Source organism: Pelodiscus sinensis, chromosome 12 (assembly GCF_049634645.1).
Source record: "Pelodiscus sinensis isolate JC-2024 chromosome 12, ASM4963464v1, whole genome shotgun sequence".
Taxonomy (NCBI): domain Eukaryota; kingdom Metazoa; phylum Chordata; order Testudines; family Trionychidae; genus Pelodiscus; species Pelodiscus sinensis.
In genome coordinates, this window is record NC_134722.1 from 16,207,786 (window position 1) to 16,227,345 (window position 19,560).

At 38.4% G+C, this 19,560-nt stretch overlaps 1 protein-coding gene across 5 annotated transcripts in view; it reads right to left on the reverse strand.

Annotated features, from left to right (window-relative positions):
* LOC102453014 (cadherin-8) overlaps nucleotides 1-19,560 on the reverse strand; it is a 211,050-nt gene that overhangs the window by 16,669 nt on the left and 174,821 nt on the right. For 2 of the 5 annotated variants that reach the window (XM_006129384.4, XM_075940033.1), the window contains one exon: nucleotides 17,520-17,637. In XM_006129384.4, coding sequence (XP_006129446.1) covers nucleotides 17,520-17,637 — 118 coding nt within the window. Of the gene's footprint in view, nucleotides 1-7,622; nucleotides 9,419-17,519; nucleotides 17,638-19,560 lie in introns of those variants that run through there. The other 3 variants (XR_012906673.1, XM_075940032.1, XM_025187900.2) reach the window with 3 other exon arrangements.

The window sequence follows — 19,560 nt, forward strand, 5'->3', positions numbered from 1 at the left end:
CCTCAAGCTCCTGCCTCTGCCCACCTCTTCTTGCCTCTGCTCAACTCCTGCTCCACCTCTTCCTTGCCTCCTCCCTGAAGCTTACCCAGTCCCCAGTCCCCACTCCAACCCCTCTGTCCCAGAGACAGCATACCATGAATCATAGAATCATACAATACTAGGGCTGGAAGGGATCTCAAGAGGTCATCAAGTCCAGTCCCCTGCTCTCATGGCAGGACCAAGCATCATCCCTGATAGATGTCTATCTAACCTGCTCCTAAATATCTCCAGTGATGGAAATTTCACAATCTCCTTAGGCAATTTATTCCAGTGCTTAACCACCCTGACAATTAGGAAGTTAGAAATCAGCTGTTCACGGTGTTCCAGAAACTCTGGGAGGGAAACGGAGGAATTGGTAAGGCCTAGAGCACATAAGAAGAGTGTGGGTAGAGGGGAGGGTAGCTTCAGCTTTTTCCCCATGGATGCTCCAGTCCCAGAGCAATCACAGAGTCAAGACTTATGCTGTGGATGCAAATAAAAAGCTAACATCCCCATCCACAGGCCTTTGCAACCTGGATCTTTGAATTGTATTTAAAATAGAATGACATTTCATAGTACAGGCAGTCCCCGAGTTACGCGGATCCGACTTATGTCGGATCCGCAGTTACAAACGGGGCTTTTCTCGCCCTGGAGGACAGGAGCGGCGGGACGCCCAGATGCGCCGCGGTCTGCCACCCCTGTCCTCCTGGGCGAGAAAAGCTGCTCCCTGTCTCCCTGGTCTGCAGGGAGACGGGGAGCAAAGCCTTGGAGCACGCCCGCAGCGGGACAGTCCAGGCGCGCCTGGACTGTCCCGCTCCCCACGTGCTCTGCAGCTTTGCTCCGCATCTCCCAGGTCAGCAGACCAGGGAGACGGAACAAAGCCGTGGAGGACTTGGGCGGTCCCGCCACCCCCGTCTCCCTGGTCTGCTGGGGGGGAGGGTGCAGCTAGTGCCCCTCTCCCAGCAGACCAGGCTTTTCTTGCCTACCCCTGGGGTAGAGCAGCTGGGGGCTGCCAGGTTGGTCCCGCAGCGCCGCTCCGGACCAACCCGGCAGCACCCCAGCTGCTCTGCCCCAGGCATCCTGATTCAGCAGCTGCTGGTCAGTTTCAGCAGCGGCTGAATCAGGACGCCTGGGGCAGAGCAGCTGGGGTGCTGCTGGGTTGCTCCAGTAGTGCCGAGGAGCCACGCTACTGGAGCAACCCAGCAGCACCCCAGCTGCTCTGCCCCAAGCATCCCCAAGTCAGCCTGCTGAAACTGACCAGCGGCTGACTACAGGAAGCCCGAGGCAGAATTGCTCTGCCCCAGGCTTCCTGGAATCAGCCGCTGATCAGTTTCAGCAGCAGCTGACTTGGGGACGCCTGGGTTTCTTAAATTGAATCTGTATGTAAGTCAGAACTCGCGTCCAGATTCAGCCGCGGTTGAAACTGATCAGTTTCAGCAGCGGCTGACGCCAGTTCCGCTTACATACAGATTCAACTTAAGAACAAACCTACAGTCCCTATCTTGTACGTAACCCGGGGACTGCCTGTATTAATGACTGTGCTCCAGGCATTGACATGTGAGGTTTAGACATTGAAAACAATAGAAGATATGTATGTAATCCCCCTAAATCACTTTGAAAGCCTCAATCAGGAGATTCTTTCAATGATCAATCTCAAATGACATGGGTTTTTTGTAAACATAAACCTTTCATGCAAGTACCATGAAATTCATTAACTTTCCTCAAAGGCTGAGTTTCAAGAATTCCTTCCTTAGTCCCATCTCCTTCCCTCTCTCAAGCTGTTTTCCCACAGATTCTGAAAGGGGCTTCTTAGCTTAAATCAAAGCCATGAGAAACTAGGAAAATGTGCTTACTTTCTAAAATTCAAAGAGAACTAAAAAAAAATGACCCTCCATGCTATAAGAAAATAAAATAAAAACAGAGGTAATTTGAAATATATTCTTCTGTGAAAAGTGTGTATGGGGAGTCTGAGACTCAGGAGTTTCTTTTATAGTGTCATGAATAAAATGTTAGCACAAATAATGTAGCATATCACTGTCAATGCTGAGATGACTCAAAGAAAATCCTGTGTATCCTGTAAAGAAAATCCTGTGTCACTAAGTCTCAGAGCTTTGTAGGCTTCAGGCTGTGGCGCTAAGAAGAGCAGTGTAGATGTTCCTATTCAGAGCCCAAACTCTGAGAACATCCCTCCTCACCGGGCTTGAGCATAGACTCCAGCCAGAGAATGTCTTCACTGCTATTTTTAGCTCAGCAGCCTGAACTGAAGAACCGAGGTTCTGAGACTTGGTGCCATAGCTTTTCTTTGCAGGCTAGACACACCTTTATCGCACAGACACTGATTCTATACACATCTAGAATTTTAAACAATTTACCAACAGATCACATATCATTCCACTAAAACTGATCTGGGATCAGCTATATCAACCATATTGAATTTCTATTAGAACATTTAAAAGGCCAAATGCAGGCCAGGGCATTTTAGTACCAATTCTTTTAATATGCTCTTTGAGATACAATGGCTGAAAACAACCACTGGACTATACAAGCTAACTAGTATTTATGGGAGAAGTGGTTGTTCTTATTGTTGTAATAAAGGTTCTGTCAGCACTTGAATTACAAACTCTTATTTTCAGGGGTTTATAACTCAGACATAACTTGCTATGAGAACACAATTTAGTATACATAGTTTTGCCTAAAATCATTCCAAGCTTCTTTTTTTTTTTAAAGGAGTCACTTTGAATTTTCTTGGAGCAGCAGCAACTCAAAAATAGTGGCTTTTGTTAACAAATGCCTGATCCTGCAGTCTTTAACACGTAAAGCTCCATTTGATTTCTGTGAGTATAAGGTGTACGACTGCAAAAATATTGCCTTTTATGATTTTTAATGCAATCCATCCTGTAAACTAGCATCGTGAGGTGCCATATTTGCTTTTCAGATTTTTAAGTCTGAAATAATGAGATGCAGTAATTGGCCCCTGAGCACAGAGAACCCAATAACAATTTTAAAGAGAATTTTAGTATGCACATTGTAAATAATATTTCACCGTTGTTCTTATTGCTTTGTAAAGTGTCATAGGATATTTTGGAACCCAGTTTCAAAAGCAAAATGCATAAAGACACCCATTGTCTTCATGTATTACCACCTAGATAATTGTAGATCTCTAGAGCTTGCATGTGCATTTGGATCAGTGTGTATCAAAGCAGATGTGCATGTACACTCTCCTATGAATATCAACTCCTTAATGCATACGCAGGAAAGACAAAAGTCATAATGGGAAGATACACACACAGTACAAATCATAGTTCCCAACATAGCTGGCTTGAAAATGACACACTGCTTCTGGCAGTACAGTTAATTGAACCCTGGCCACCAAGCCAAGTAAATGCTACAGACATGCAAGCTAATTTAATCACTATTAAAACTGGAAGACAAAGCGCTCCCAAGTTTTGCAAAAACTGAAATACTTGGAAGGTACAATTCATTTGTGTGTGAAAGGAAACAAAGAAGCTATTTATGTATCTGTTTGTTTATTTATTATTTATTTGTAAATCACTGTCATACCATGCCAAAATAGATAAGGCAGAAATAAAATAGTGAATCCTTTCTTTGTCTCTTTCCTCGGGAGTGGGGGGTCTTACTGCACTGATTTTGCAGCTTCTGGGTAAATTGTTCTTTTTTCCAGAAATGCCCAGAATTTTAGATTTGAGCACATAATTGGTCAATGAGATGCCTCAGTTGCTTATGGAAATTAAGTACATTTTTGCAGATGCTGTTCTGAATATCTGGCCTATTAATCTCTTGTGCACAGCTTGCACCAATGTTACCAATATCAATTTATCTTGTGTGCCACACTGGATTTGCTCCCTGTCTCATTTTGTAATTCATGGATGAAGAATTTCTAACTGAACAGACAGTAGCTATGATAATATAAGGTGAGCCGAATATAGTAGAATTATTACAATTAACAAGAGTCTCTTGTGATTTTATTGGCCCAGACTGGGGACATGAGAAGAGTTTAACAATAATCCAACAAGTAATTTCTATCCATTCCAGAAAGCTTAATTAGCTGAGCAGCGAATCAGAAGAGCAGAGGGAAATTAACTTGTATAGCTTGAATGAAATGTACTTGTTTATGACTAGTGAGAGGAATTTAAGTTTTTAAGGATATATTTGAACCCCCACCAACCAAAGAGCCACTGCAGCATAAAAAGTGTTCACATTAAAAGTCATGTAAGAGACATCTGGCTGGGAAAACTGATATACTTTAAATTAAAAAGCAGGAAAGCTCCATGTAAATGAAAAATTTGGTCTCTCTTGCCAATGGAAATTGCTCCAATAAAATATATTACCTTACCCACCTTGTTTCCCTGTGCTTCAAATGATAATTTGTTACTTCCAGAACACCACCATTAAACTTGGTAGAGTAATCTATGTAAACGCGCCGCATATTCTTGAATGTGAGCTGGCCATTCCCATTGAGTGTGCCATCCTTTATGTATATAATATGTAAAATACAGTCAAAGACTATATGGAACCATTTTACTGAAGTCATGGAAAGTCCTACCATTGATTTCAGCGGCTTTTGGATCCAATCTTATATTTGTGAGAAAAATACCTAACTTTGCTGCTTCTCAAGTTAGAAAGGAATTGGAAGTATTAATGTATTCTGCTTGTTATATTTTGGGTCCCTTGTATAGTGGGTCCCTTAATGTTCCAGGCAGAGAGTATCAATAGAAAAACAACTTTTATGAAGAGGACAATATTTGTCAGCCAAATCAACCGTTATAAATCCCTGCTTTACACTTCTCTTCAAACTGGACTCTCTCCCTAAAAGAGGTGTGTTTATCTGTTTAACTGTGCTCCAGCTGAATGTCAGCTAATTCTCACTACTGAGACCCAGTGGTTAGAAGAAGAAAAAAATATAACTGAGAAGTAGAAGAATTAATTGATATTCTTCCTGACAGCCTGCAGTTGGAGGATGATAAAAACAGAGCAGGTTTTCAGCAACCTTACAAAATAAAATGCAAAGCCAGTGGCTAAAAAAGGACTCATACCATAATTGCCAATTAGCTGCTCAGAACTACAGTACAAAAGCACACACACACACACACACACACACACACACACACACACTTCCCCATTCCAACCAATAATGAGGCTAGGGAAGGAATAGGAACCATTTGTTAAAATATCCTGCTTGTCCTGACCTGTGACCAGATTAGGGACAAAAGCCAATGGCAATTTCCCCTCCTATCAACACTGCCACTTCTGAGACATTAGTCCTCCAACTCGGTGAATAAACACCACTTGTTCTGCTGTACATTTGCTAAAAAAAAAACCTCAATACAAAGTTAGCCATTCTGCTTATATGCACGATTTCATGCAGTAAGCAACAAGACTGTGAAATAGCTATGGGAGAACAGTTTCTTTTTTTTCCACATAAATTGAGTTCTAAATGTGATGCAGAGAACCACTTCATTGCATAACACTATAAAGCTGCAACTGAACAGATCCAGTGAACCTCTTCTTTGAAGAACACTTCCCCTCCTTTTGTAAACACCTGATACTTCTGCTTCAAATGATCAGATGTTGGAGAAGAAATACTCCATCATTCAGAACAATCCAAATGAGATTGGCAAACCTGCCAAATGATGGTGATGAACAGACTGGGAAATTCTCTCAAATGCACTGATTCTAAGCCCCTACCAATATAGTGAAGTTCTTCCACTGTTTCAGAGGAAAATATGGTCCACTGTCTTTTATATGGATATACAATTTAGTTAATAAATCTTAGCCTTTTGTATAAACACTCGGCATATTGAACTGCATGCACAGCCAAAGCCAACATATGACAGAACACTCAAACAATATGTAACAGGAAAGAAATAAGAGGACAAGAAGAGTTACTGCCACTCAAGTTTGCTTATTCATAGATAAGTATATTGGTTTAGACATCAGAAAGATACTTGTCAGGATTCACAAAGATCTGAAACGTAGACAAACCTACAAGTGTCCAAGTGTCCAATTGCTAAATAAGAAAGAGGAATTCTCTCTCAAAACTCCTATTAAAATCAAGGTTTATTTTTTCTTTGGTTTCCTTTCAACCAGTTTCTTTAATTTAATCATGGATGGTGGTTACATTAAAGTGATGAAATGGAAGGCAATGTATGTAGGAGTGTAGAATATAGTTATATAGCCTGTGTGTACTGTGGAAGTTTCGGTGAAGAGAGATAATAATGCTGCTAGGCTTGACTATATGTAGCTCACCATTAAAGACAAGAGGAAACTGAAATGATACAGAAAATAAACACGATGAAGGAAATATTACCAAACCTCTCACCGAAGTATCACGTGCATTCCAAGGCTTCATTAATTTATGTTTGTAAAGCACTTTGAGATTCTAGAAGGTACTATATACAATCAAGATATTACTATACATCTAAGAAAACTTGTAACATTTCTAAGGGATCCAACTTTGCATTCCCTTGTTGTTGGGACACTCCTGAGTGTGAAAGTAATACACTTGCTACTACTGAGGCTAGAGGTCCTTTGAGCGTAGTGAGCGGCACAGCTATAAAATGCAAATCTCATTTTTCTTTTTCTTTCCTCTTCTTTGTTTTGGCCACATTGTTTGGCTGAAATTATGTCAGATTGAAGCTGTAATTTGTCCTTATCTGTATGAGTCTACCTGAACTCTTATTCACATTCCAGATTTTCTTTGCCAAGTAGAATTTGGTCTTTCACAGTAATTGCCTGGCCCATTTTTTTCTATTTTGTTTTCTTAATGTTCTTTTTCTTTAAGCGCTGTTTTCTTATTTTACTCTATTTCTAATGACAAGTTAATGGAATAATTGTTGGAAAAAGAAAGATTATATTAAACTATTGCATCTGGGAAACACTACCACAGAAAAATTCACACTGTTTTCTGAGCTCTTCCCCCATCCTGAGTAAGCATTGTAGTGCATATGGTGCTCAATACTGACCTCACATCTTTTTCACTTAGACTGCATCTGGTTCTTAATTAGTTTGATTTATAAAATGAAACATAATTGACTCCTTGTCAACGTTATGTTGCTAGCAGCACAAATCATAAATTATGAATAAGTGAAGTAAAAGCCTTTTATGATCATGTATGCATAATGGCATGCTGTATATATACAATACAATCCTTTCCTTTATTGCTCTTGTTTCATATTTGCTTGTACTGGGTCGTGTTCACATAAATGTTCTGACATAAACTGTGCCTCTGTGACAGATAATTCACATGGAACAAAAGGGATCTCTTTGGAGGGATAGAATGCTGTGGAAGAGAGCCCCCTCCATTTCTGGCTTGGGTATATGGAGTCTTTGATGATTGGCTGGATACTTTTATCTCTGGGCATGGTGTGGAAGGCAACATCACAGAGGCTGGATGAAGACAGAACTGAAAAGTTTAAAAGAGTAGCTGGAACATAAATGCTCCCAAAGAAGAACTTTGCTAAAATTGAAAAAAAGAGGAGGGGAACTAAAATAATAATAATATAAATACAAACCAACAACCTCCCCAAATCACAGCACAGCGGAAGAAGACCCTAAGGATGCCTAAAAGAGGACAAACAGCTTACCAGGTGGCCCCCTCCTTGTTGGCTGGATCATCAGCTTGGCCTGTCCGGTCCAATGAAGCCTTGATTGATCACATCTGGTTTATGGCAGAGGAGAGAGGGGATCTGTCTGGTTGGAGCCTGCATCCTGAATACAGGAGAGGAGTGAATAAGGTTTCAGCTGGACAGAATAGACATCATGGTCAAAGTGTGGAGGAGGTTGATAGCTGTGTTAGAATCTGAGGATCTGGTTCTGCTCTCTGACACTAGGTACCAACTAGGACAGAGGAAGTTCTTTATCAATCTGCTGAAAGGAAGCCATCATTCAGGCTACAGAGGTGGTAAAAACTGAACAAATCATTGAAAGAAGTAGTAGATGGCAGCCAGGTGAAGTTAAAAGATATGTTTGAAGAAGAAATTGCACCCAGTCCTCCCCTTTTTTGTGACTCCAATTAGAGGTGAACTGAGAAAGAACAGCTTCCTACATGTGAAAAGAAAGATGGGGGAGATAGCAGAGCACTAGATATTGGGGAAGAAGAAGGAGAACAAGATTAAACACCCAACATGGAGGTATTATATGTTACTACAGTGGTGGCAATGGGAAAATGCATGTTTTCCCCTGTACTGTTGTAGTCCTCATTGTGGATAAGAATGTAGACATCTTCTCTGCAGGGCAGCCCATTTTAAATATCACTCAGGTGATATCATGGGGGCATTGCAGAAAATAGACTATAAGTGAGGTTGTAGAGGAAGATAGGAGAAGGGGAGAAGGAAGGTCTCAGACATAAGCATACATGCTGAGCAAAAGAAAGAAATGTATTTTCATTGTTGCAGGGGTTCTCAATAAACAGAGCACATGCTATAATTTTTGAATAATGCAGAAAATGTGAATTATTAGCAATGCAAAGCTGTATGTTCTAAAAAGTGAAATATATTATTTACTTTTCAGTATAAGAGTAGACCATTTGTATAGTGACTAGCAATACAGGACCTGTATGCATTTCCACTGTGTATCAGAGATTCCTTTGTAAAAATAAATCATGTATTTGAAACCCTAGGTGCCTCTTTATGATTTTGAGAAAGACTGACAAAAAGAGCATAAACACTGTGAGGGGAAAAAGCCCCAAATCAGATATTCCTGATCCTCACTCTCATCATCAGTCTAAAGATACATCTACACTATTACGTCAGTGTTGATCTCATGGAACCATAAACACATCCATAAAGTCATGTTTCAAAACATCTTCAGTTATATGACTAAACAGACTACTTGCCTACTTAGTGCTAAGAATGAATATGCCCACACCAGTCAACATCCCCGGCAATTCCATAAGATCAGTGATCTGGGACTAAGAATGGGTGAACCAGTGTAGAACAAACAGATAACCCTGCTCCGTTCTCCCAGACCATTTCTACAAATAAAGCTTTTGTAAACATTACAAATCCCTCAAAGACACACCCGAAGCTCAGGATCCTCCCAGCCTTTTTTCTTGTTCCAGACACAGTAATATTCTGCCAGTATAGATAGGCAACAAATTACCATACTTTCGGTACTGGCTACAATCCAGTTTCTGGTATGTTGAGGGCAGAGTTCATACATTATCCACATTCTCCATATAGTCCTGGCCACAACCCACCCACCTCCTACAATGGTGGTTCAGAATAAGGTGGTGATATCTGCTTACCTCTGTGCCTCTGGATCCATAGTGCTTGCTTTTTCTTTGCTCCCCTACACGGGCACATAGTACAAGTCACAATCCAGGCCTTATTTTTTTAAGAGTTGACCATAAGCAATCACCAACATCTCGACACTCCTGAACTTTGCAAATCTTCTGGCTTAAAATATGAATTTTGTAAATTCGTAGACTTATACCTAGAATATTACCTTTGAACTAGGAGTGGTTAAAAATTGTCTCACAGAACAACTTTTTGTCAGAATATGCTGATTTAATTAAAACTGTATATTTTCCTGGGACCATATCTATTTCATTGCTTTTTTCAGGAAATTAGTGAAAGTTTTTATTTCGATAATGTCATAACATTTAATTTTGACTTATCATTTTGACATTTATGCTATAACACGAAAGTTAAAATAATAAAGTTGCAACAAAGTGTTTCAACCTTCTTGAAATGAAATATTTCAGATTAAAGTGAATTATTTTGGAAGGTCTTATAAAAAATTCTAAGATGTTGCCCCTGATTTGGGACAAAATGAAAGTGATGGAAGTGTCAAATTTTGATCATCTCTACTTTTAAATCCAATATAAGTTTGTTAATATAATATTTATAACATATTTTATAGGACTAGGCCCAAACACTGCCACAATTAATGCTTTTGAAGTAAGGTGTCACTTCTGCCAGTGGGTAGCAGATTGTCACACTGTTAGTCAATAGCCCTAGTGTCAAAGAAGGTATTTTCAGATGTTCAATTATTTAAATACATAAGCATCCAATCTACTTAGGACCAAATACTGACACCTGTCCATGAGTAGCCTCATTATGCAAGCAGTCCCACTGATTTGAGAGGTCATAATTGTGCCTGTAGCAATTAAAGAAATTCTGATTGGTGGCCTTTCTATGTCTTAGGAATTAATTTTTTTGCATTAATAAAATGCACCTTGTAGTCTAAGTGCATATATACACTCCCAGAGCTGCAAATACAGTGGCAAAATGTTTACATGTTGGCATCAGGACCTGAAGTAAATGCTCTGCAATCACATAAGTGATTTTTAAAGAAAAGCACAACTTGACATGTGATTTGGTACATTTCAGAACTGCACTTTGAAAAAAAAATATGGAAATCCCCTTCATTACTATGGATAAAAATGTGGATGATGGCTAAACTCATTAGAAATATGAAAGCATGTGCTTCCCCTGGAGAACAGCCACTGTTAAATGAAGTCTTTGCCAGAGTAGATGACATCTGACCACAAAGATTACTGATGCTCATGTAACACTGTATGAAATGGCAAAATGAGGGTGTATACCACACATGCATAAGACAAAAGGAGTGTTGATATTCTGGGCATAGATCAAACATTCATCATGCATAGGCATTGATGGGTTTAATGATGTTGTTGGTGAAAGTCAAACAGGAGGAATTTTAAAGGCAGTAGCGATGATGATAGACAGATTGATCAAGGAAAGCGAAGGGAGCATGATACTTAATGAGAGAATCCTGTATCAGCACAACTAGAGTTACTATGGTAGGAACAAAAGCTATTTAGCTGTAGCTTATCCTGCGAGTAGGTTTATGACAGATGCTACTAAAGAAAATATTTGACAATAGGAACATTTAGATAGTTTTCTCTTTTTATTATAGTGAATGCAAAGAGGTACAGAAACATTTTCCAATGTAATGTATGTTCAGAATTTTGGCTTTTAGCATCTTTAGTTTGGGGCAATAAAACAATTCTTGAAGGTGCACCATACTTTTTCAGATAATTCCAATACTTTAGAAACAATAGTTTATAAATGAGAAGGAGGTGATGTGGAAAGCAAGTCTTAAATAAGGTGAGTGATTCAAGCACAGGATGGCATGTAATCCAACTAGTGCTTGGGGGTATATAAGGTATGATTATAACAACAGGCTATCTTACTTTAACCACATGTCACATTGCCTAGCAGTTTCAAGCCAACCCACTAAATAAATAGCTGACAGATTAAAACTGTTCAATCCATTGAAGAAAGAAATCGCACTTTTAAGCATGAATATTCTGGGAAATATTGTGTACATGTTCATACATCCACATTGATGTGTGTGTGTAAAAAGAAGAAGAGGAAATGGTGCATATAGTAATAAGTGACAGAGTCATACAATATTCTTTTTATGTATAAGGAGTATTATTCCTAGACTACCCACTAACTGAGGATGACATTTATAACATTGATTTTTGCTAAGAATAATGTACAGAACAATTTACCATTGGAGGACATATTTAAACACAAAGTAAAAACATGTATACTCTTGGTTTTATTCACTATGCCCGCACCGGTATTCACTTAGGTCCAGCTTCTGGACCCGTCTCTCAGCTCAAGTAGCCAGGCTGGGTGAGCAGAACAAGAGAAAGGAAGACAGCTTTTCTACAAGTGCATGGAGTGTTTGTTGAGCTTCTTTAGGAGTACCAATGTGTGCCTCTAAGGTGGTGGTCTCTGTGTTTAAAGATGGTTTTCCTTTGCCCTGACCACTCTCTTTATTCCTGCCAGTTGGTGGATCCCAGTAGACTTTAGCATTGTGCACATTGTCACTTAGGCAGTGAAAATGCACCATTTTCTCTACCAGGAGGACTTTTGAAGCCCTGGATATTTGGGGAATATTTGATCCAAGGCATAGTTTCAATTCACAACACATCTTTGCATGATAAAAAACCCTGCTCTTTGGGGAAACACTTTGAAGTTTCACCAGTTAATGACAAACACACAGTTGCTAGATTTAAAATGAAAATTGTATTTGCAGTATACCAAAACTTGAATCCTTGGGAAAACTTTTTTAATACGGTGCATTTACACTGCACCATTATTTCAAGATAACTATTATTTTCTCGAAATAACAATGTGAGTGTCTATACAACCATTCCATTATTTTGAAATAATTTTGAAATAACGGGCAGCTTATTCCAAAATCTGTAAACCTTATTCTATGAGGAATAACACCTATTACAAATTAACTATATTGAAATAAGGCACGTATAGACACTCCACTGCTGCTATGTCAAAATAACTCCCCTCCAAGGCCATTCTAAGTTATTCCTCTCCAGTGCCTCATGGGGTTCTAAATCGAGATAGCATGTCTACATTAGGGAAGCCTTTCTCGGACTAATTTTGAGGCTTCCCTGCAGTATAGATGTGTTATTTCAAAATAAGCTATTTTTGAATAACTATTCCAGAATAGCTTATTTTTAAATAAGCATGCAGTGTAGATGTATCCATAATGACCTTTTCTTAAGTAGTTGGAATAATCACAACAGGGATTGATTCATGGCAAAGGCATATAAAAGAAAAGATCATTCATACACTACCAATAAGCTTTTCATTACTTTTGTGAAATAACATTTTTATCATAGTATAAATCAAATTGCAAAGCCTCATTTTCATCGGTCTCTTTTCAGGTTAGGGTTGTTGCAAAGTTACAAACTCCTTCTCTGTTTCCAAAATACCTGGTGGCATTTCATTACCCTCTCTGTACCTCAATTAGTGACAGGTGATCCATCATGTTTGGGAAATCAGCCTTATTTGGGTAAATATTCTAAGGTCTGAGATAAATTGTAAGAGTTTATCCAAATCTAGGTGAACATTTTTGTTTGCCTGGTCATCTTACAAGATCACATTTTCACGTAAGATTTTTTTCCAGAATTTCTTTCTTTGGAGTCAGTCAAAAGCAGACTAACTCATGATATTTCATTCATTCACCCAAAAAAAGACACAAAGACATGCAAAAATAAGTTAATCGATCACTTCACTCATAATTAGCAATTGTGCTGCCATACAACTTCAGGTTGCCAAACAAGGGATCTGTCCTTGACTCAGATGTTTAGGTACCTGTACTGATGACACTGCATGGTTTGTAAAGGTAATTGACCTGATTATGTGTTAACTAAATAGAATTTTAAAGTCCCAAACTAATGGAGAGAGAAGGGTTTATGGATCTGGACAGTTAACAAAATGATCAGCTCTGGTTGCATCACAGTTCTAGAGAATGAGCTTATCTTTCTGTAAGTTTTATGTGTCCAACAGCAGAACATTCTCTTAAATTTAAAAATCACCAACCCATTCAGTGACATAGAAGTTAAGAAAATATAGTCAGAAACTGATATTTGGGGCTCATACAAAATGGAAGAAAATCATTGTCCATTGTTTGGAGAGAGAAGTCAAGGTTTTAGGGAGACACATGAGGCTTCTGATGATCTTCATGATTACTTTGCTAGTCTAGCCATCAAAAAGGCAGTAGAGGTCCCAGTGAGTTATTTCAGAATACGTTATCTATGAAGACATTGCAAATATGCAAATTTGCCAGCTAGAACAGACAAAAATATTGTCATGGTGCCTGTAAATCATTTCACAGGTAGAGAAAGTAGCTATGAACATTGGCCAATTTCTTTAATACATAATGTATTTTTGAGGGGGAAAATGTGTTTTATTGGATGGAAATAAAGACACAACATTATGTCAAAAGGTCAGTTAAAAATGTAGCGAAGACAGACTTCAGCCTATTAGAATATCATTCATCAAACTATACAGCACAGATAACTCAACTCACAAATTATTAGATTACCTGGTGACAGCCTGAAAGGCTTAAAAGTCATATTCTCCCAAAGAGGATGAATTAAAGTGAATTGTCAGAGATTTTTATAAGTATGTTACAAGAAGAAGCTCAAGCAAGTACTAGTTATGTAGCCTTTCTTTATTATTAGGGCCAGAAAATATACACTTGTCAGAAACAAAACCATAACTTTGATTTCCACAACAGATATCAAATTGCTTTGGGTGAGTACAAGTGCCAAGAGAAGAGATGAATTAAAACTACTGCTTCTTCAAGCACAAAGGTTTCTGCCAGTCCCAGAAATGACAGTACAGCATAAAGGAAGCAATGTTAGAAAATAAGGCAATTTCAGAAAGACCCTAGAGAAGTGCTGATTTTGTGCAGCACTGTGCTTCGCTGAGTATGGAGGATGGCAAGAAGTGCTCAAACAGAAATTATTTAATTTAAGCAGGAAGAAAATCAAAACACAAAATTGATAACTTTATCATTAAAAAAAGGATTTGTAGATTCAAAGGTCACTGAGACACTGGGCTTAATTCCGTGTTCATTTATGCTAGGGAAATACTGTAACAGTTATGAAAACTGACTTGTACTAGTAAACCAAAACCAGAGTTATGACCAAGGAGTTGAATTTTACCAGAAAAATGAATAAATTAATCTTGAACAATCAGTCATGCTTATCCTGAAGATAGAGAAGGTTTTGTAAGTCATGCTTAATGCTAAAGTGGGTTAACAATATAATGGGTCTTTATGTCTCTGTCCACACACCTGCAGAATGAGTCTAGCAGTCTGGCTGACTCACACTAACATACTAAAAAAAAAAGCAAGGAGGATGTTATCGCTCAGGCTGAAACTCAGGCTCTGTAACTTAAGGAAAGTGGTGGACTTCAGAACCCAAAAGCCAAAGCAACATCTACATAATCTATTTTTAGTGTGCTAGCCTGAATCCCACTAACATTGAGTTTGTCAGCAAAGACTGAAACTTGGTTCCAGTAACTGTATAGATACAAACTTTGTGAAATGGCACTTTATCTCACCTCACCTGTATTATTCCCTTATTTTGGATTTGGCAAGAGTATTTCCTGTACATGGGAAGATTTGTTCAAGCTGGTAAAAGTGGGACTATTTTAAATGGGTCATTGGTCTTGATGAAAGCATGCTTAAAGGATGCACAAGTGAGCTTAAAGGAAATAATATTAGACATAGAAAGATTAATGTAATTACATATGCTAATGTAAAATTTGAGAAAATTTATTTCTTAACAGAAAAAATAGTGGATTTAGATTTATTATTAATAATATTAAGATGATGATTATGAAAATACACCAAATTTTTAATGATAAAACACAGAATGGGATGTCAAAAAGAATGTTAAGGCCTTACTCCTTATGTACTAGTCAATAGGAATATTGCTATTGACTTCAGGAGGGAGCAAAGGTGACATAAACAGGTTAATAAACCTGGAGTGGAAAGGTTAATAAGCAGTATGAAAAGTAGGGCTAAATTAACACTTCTGGGAGCGTGGGGCTACTAGATTTTGTGGAGGTCTCCAGGCTCTGACAAAATAAGTGGATCGCATGTAGGGGAGGGGGCTGCAGATTGAGACAGTAGGGTGGGTGCAGGAAGGGGTGAGGGCTCCAAATAGGGGTGTAGGCTCTGGGATGGGGATGAGGGGTGTAAGGTTCAGGAAGGGGCTCCAGGCTTCCATGAAGAGATTAAGAGTGTGGGAGGGACCTCAAGGCAGGAGGTTGGGATGAGGTTACAGGGTCTGGGCAGTAGTTTTGATGCAGGAAAGGGCTCAGACTTGGGGTATGAGATGTGGGGTCTGGGAGGGAGTTAGGGTATGAGTGTGGGTTGGAACAGGAGGTTGAAGTGTGGATGCTTACCTGGGACAGCTCCCAATTGGTGCCCGTGGAAACAGATGTCTCCACATGGCCCAAATTCGCTTGCAGGTGTTGCCTCCCATAGCTCCCATTGGCTGGGAATTACAGCCAATGGGAGCTGCAGGGACAGAGCCTTCAGGCAAGAGCAGCACTAGGACAGACTTTCCCGGTGTGATGTTCTTTGCAGCAATGCAGCTCTGGAAGGGTGGGGGTGGGGACAAACGGCAGTGTACAGAGCCATTTCTTCTCCCTGCCCCCAAACAGTTAGAACTGGATCAAAATGCAGCATGCAGGGTGTTTTAGTGGCTGCAGTTCAGAACACTCCAGTAAGCCCTGTAGCCTCTTAAGACTGTGTCTTAATCTGGCCCTTATGAACAGACAGGCTATGCTTAAAAAAGACATGTAAAAAACCTTTGTTTATTCTGTCATGCTGCAGAAGGCAAACCACTGTTTACGAAAGCTTCATATTTAGGGTACTTAATTCAAAATTCTGTTCTATTATTGTGGATCATGATGAAGGTTTGTAGTCACTTTATTTTCTATAATGAATGTACTAACTAAAAGAATACAATACCATAATGACTCTTCATTTCCTTTGTAAGGATACATTCATAAGAATATATAGACTTACAGTGAATAATGTTATAATAAACATATCCAAGAAGAGAAAATTATAATACATTTAAATAGGTTCAGAAATGTATTTTTTATAAGGCCATATTTATCAAAGCTGTACCAACATACTTCACTGGCTGCTCCATCTAGAATAACAATTGGTATGAAAACAATGTTTTCTTCTCAAATGTTTATACATTTTCTTTATAAACACAAATACATTTTCTTATTAATACTAATAAGGCTGACTAGTGTGCTGTGATTTCCTTCATAATCATTGCACAAATATGATATACAAGACTGAGATACAGCCAGATATCAAAAACAAGATGCAATGTTATTAGAAAGAAAACCTGGCCTGAAATACAAATTCCTAGGAATGTACTGTTTATAGAATTATTGTGACCATTTCTAGCTCTCTCTCTCTCTCTCTCTCTCGCTATGACCTTCAGGTATAGTGTGTCCCCAGAAAAAGGATCAGAGTAAATGTATTACTCAACTCAAGTAAAATTGATTCAATTTGTTTACTTCTTTTCCCCCTACCATGAATGAATTCCACTTCTATAGTATTACACAATGTGTCTATGCCCTTCCAAAAGTGCTATAAAACAGCAATTCTAATACAAAGTGCCCTTCAAGACTTTGCTGACCTAACAGCTTTCTTGTCCTAGTTAGAACAGGTTTAACTCTAGTACTTTAGAATTTTTACACAGACACCAACCTAAATCTGTTTTCCTTTGGAAATTTAGTAAACATTTAATTAGATGTCCCTAACTAGATGTGAGCCAACAAGGGTTCAATATTTATTTATCAAAATCATTTTAACCACTTATTTTACAGTCTCTCTCTTCCTCTCTCTCTGATATCTCAAAATCAACAAAAGTAGAGCACAAACCAAATTCCTCTAGTCAAGCTTTATGTGAGCCCAATGAGATTTTTTTTCTGGACCTAAAGTTTGTTTTCATTTTAGTTTTTTTTTCTTTTCTATTATTGTATGGATAGTGGAAATAGCTAAAGATGTGTAATTATCTTACCATTACCCAGATAAGCCACATTCTGATTACTCAAGGGACAAATTGGTTAAGTAAATGGAAGTCAATCAAGCAGTGCAAAACAGAAATAAATAAGTCATATAGTACCACAGAATATATGTTTTATATTTACCTTCATTTTTCTTGATGGTAAAATTTGGATTGTTGACCATTTCAGGAAGAAGACTATAGAGAAAAAAATGTCCATTTTTAGGATCATCTTTGTCAATGGCACTGACAGTTTGAATTACCTGCAATAGAAAAAGGTAACATAAAGTCTACAGCCTTGACAGATATCCTATTGATCAGCAGCACAAGGTTTTTAAAATTAACCTGCTATATATAACAGTACTGAAAATCTGAGTGTCTGTTGAAAAGTACATTTTTTTTATCAATAGGATATATTCTGACTTCAATTTTCACAAATGTAAGAACCGCCCCTACACCTAAACTTTTTTGTGTACTGTCTAGATCTTATAGAACTGTAGGCCTTGATGGGACCTCAGGAAGAAATCAAATCCAGCCCATTCTGATGAGGGAGAATCTAATAAACTTAGACCCTGCCCCCCCCCCCCCAAGTGGAGATTAAAAACCTCCAATGAGGAGGATTTCCAAACCTCCTTTGGAAGCCTGTTCCAGACCCTAAATACCCTTATTTTTAGAAATCTTTTCCTAATATCTAACCTAAACTTCTTTTGCAGGAAATAAAATCCATTACTTCTTGTCCTATCTTCAGTGGACATGGAGAACAAATTTACACATTCTTCTTAACAGTGCTTCACATATTTGAAGGTGCCCCTGCAGCCTCCTTTTCTCAAGACTTAAATAAGCCTTTTTAAAAATCTTTCCTTGTAAGCAGTGGCCTCTGAGGCACAATGCCTCCTGGGATACTCATGGTTTCATATAGATTTGCATGGGAGTGTGGCTAGAAGAGTCTAGCCATAAAATTCCCCCCACCATCATTCTCTTCCCCTCATGTGGCAGCTGATCTTCCTCCAATCCAAATGGGATTGCAATGGATAGGAGAGAATGATAGAAGGAGTACAGCACTTCCAGAAAAGTAGGAGAGGGATTTAGTAGGGTTTAAATTTGGGTACAGATTTATGTGATTTCAAATATGTCCTCATCAAAAGAAGTGGAGACAGGGAGAGATAGAGACCTTGACACAGGTCTTAAGCTCTAATACTGCTGTATTGAATTCTGATGAATGGGTGTGGTAATACTCTTTTCTGGACATTCCAGTCATTAGCCCTCCCATTCATCACAAACTCAGTGGGAAATTTGCTGCTAGCTTCAGTGGATGTAGGATCATACTCTTAATGAGTATTTGAATTGTCATGTTCCCACTGACATCAATAAAACATATTGCTTTATTGCCAATTGCATCAGACCCGGAGGGGGGGAGGGGGAGGGAACAGCCAAACAAACAAAAAAACTCAGAACAACTAAAAATGTACAAATTCATCCTGGGTTAAAGAGTCACAGCAAGCTCTAATTAAAAGAAAATTGCAGTTATGTTTGGATATGGCCTTACTCATGAGGAAGGATTTGAATGGGCATGATCCTGCCCAACTTTCAAAGTCAGCCAAAAGCAGTATTTTCAAATGTAAAGTTTCAGGCACAGTAGAATAACACTAACTTGTGGTTTACATTCCTTGTGCCTCAGTGAGAGAATATAGCTTAATAACAAATATTTATCACAATGCTTATATTACATATATTATCTTATTCATGATCATTTTCTTCCCATGGAGTAGGAACAAGAATTAAAGTCTTCTATATAGCACAATAGACAGTTAGAAAGGACAAACAACAATAAATTAAATATATTATATCTCTCTGTGTCTCTATGGGTACAGAGATTTAAGTAGTTATAGTTAGATATAGATACAGACACAATAATTTTTGGTATGCTCTATAAAGTTTTTATAGTCATCAGTTTGGGATGACTCATTCTCATACCATCAAGTATTCTGAATAGGTCAAATGTGTTACAAAGAAGCTATTTGTAGAAATGATTTAGAAAATTTAATGTAGCTATATTATAATATTGCAGGATTGTTAATGTGCATATGAATCTGAAACTTTATCCTAGAATGTCCATTGAGTCAACGTGAAGTGATGAAAATATATAAAATGATAGCTGACACCTCTTTTTGTTTACAATATCACCA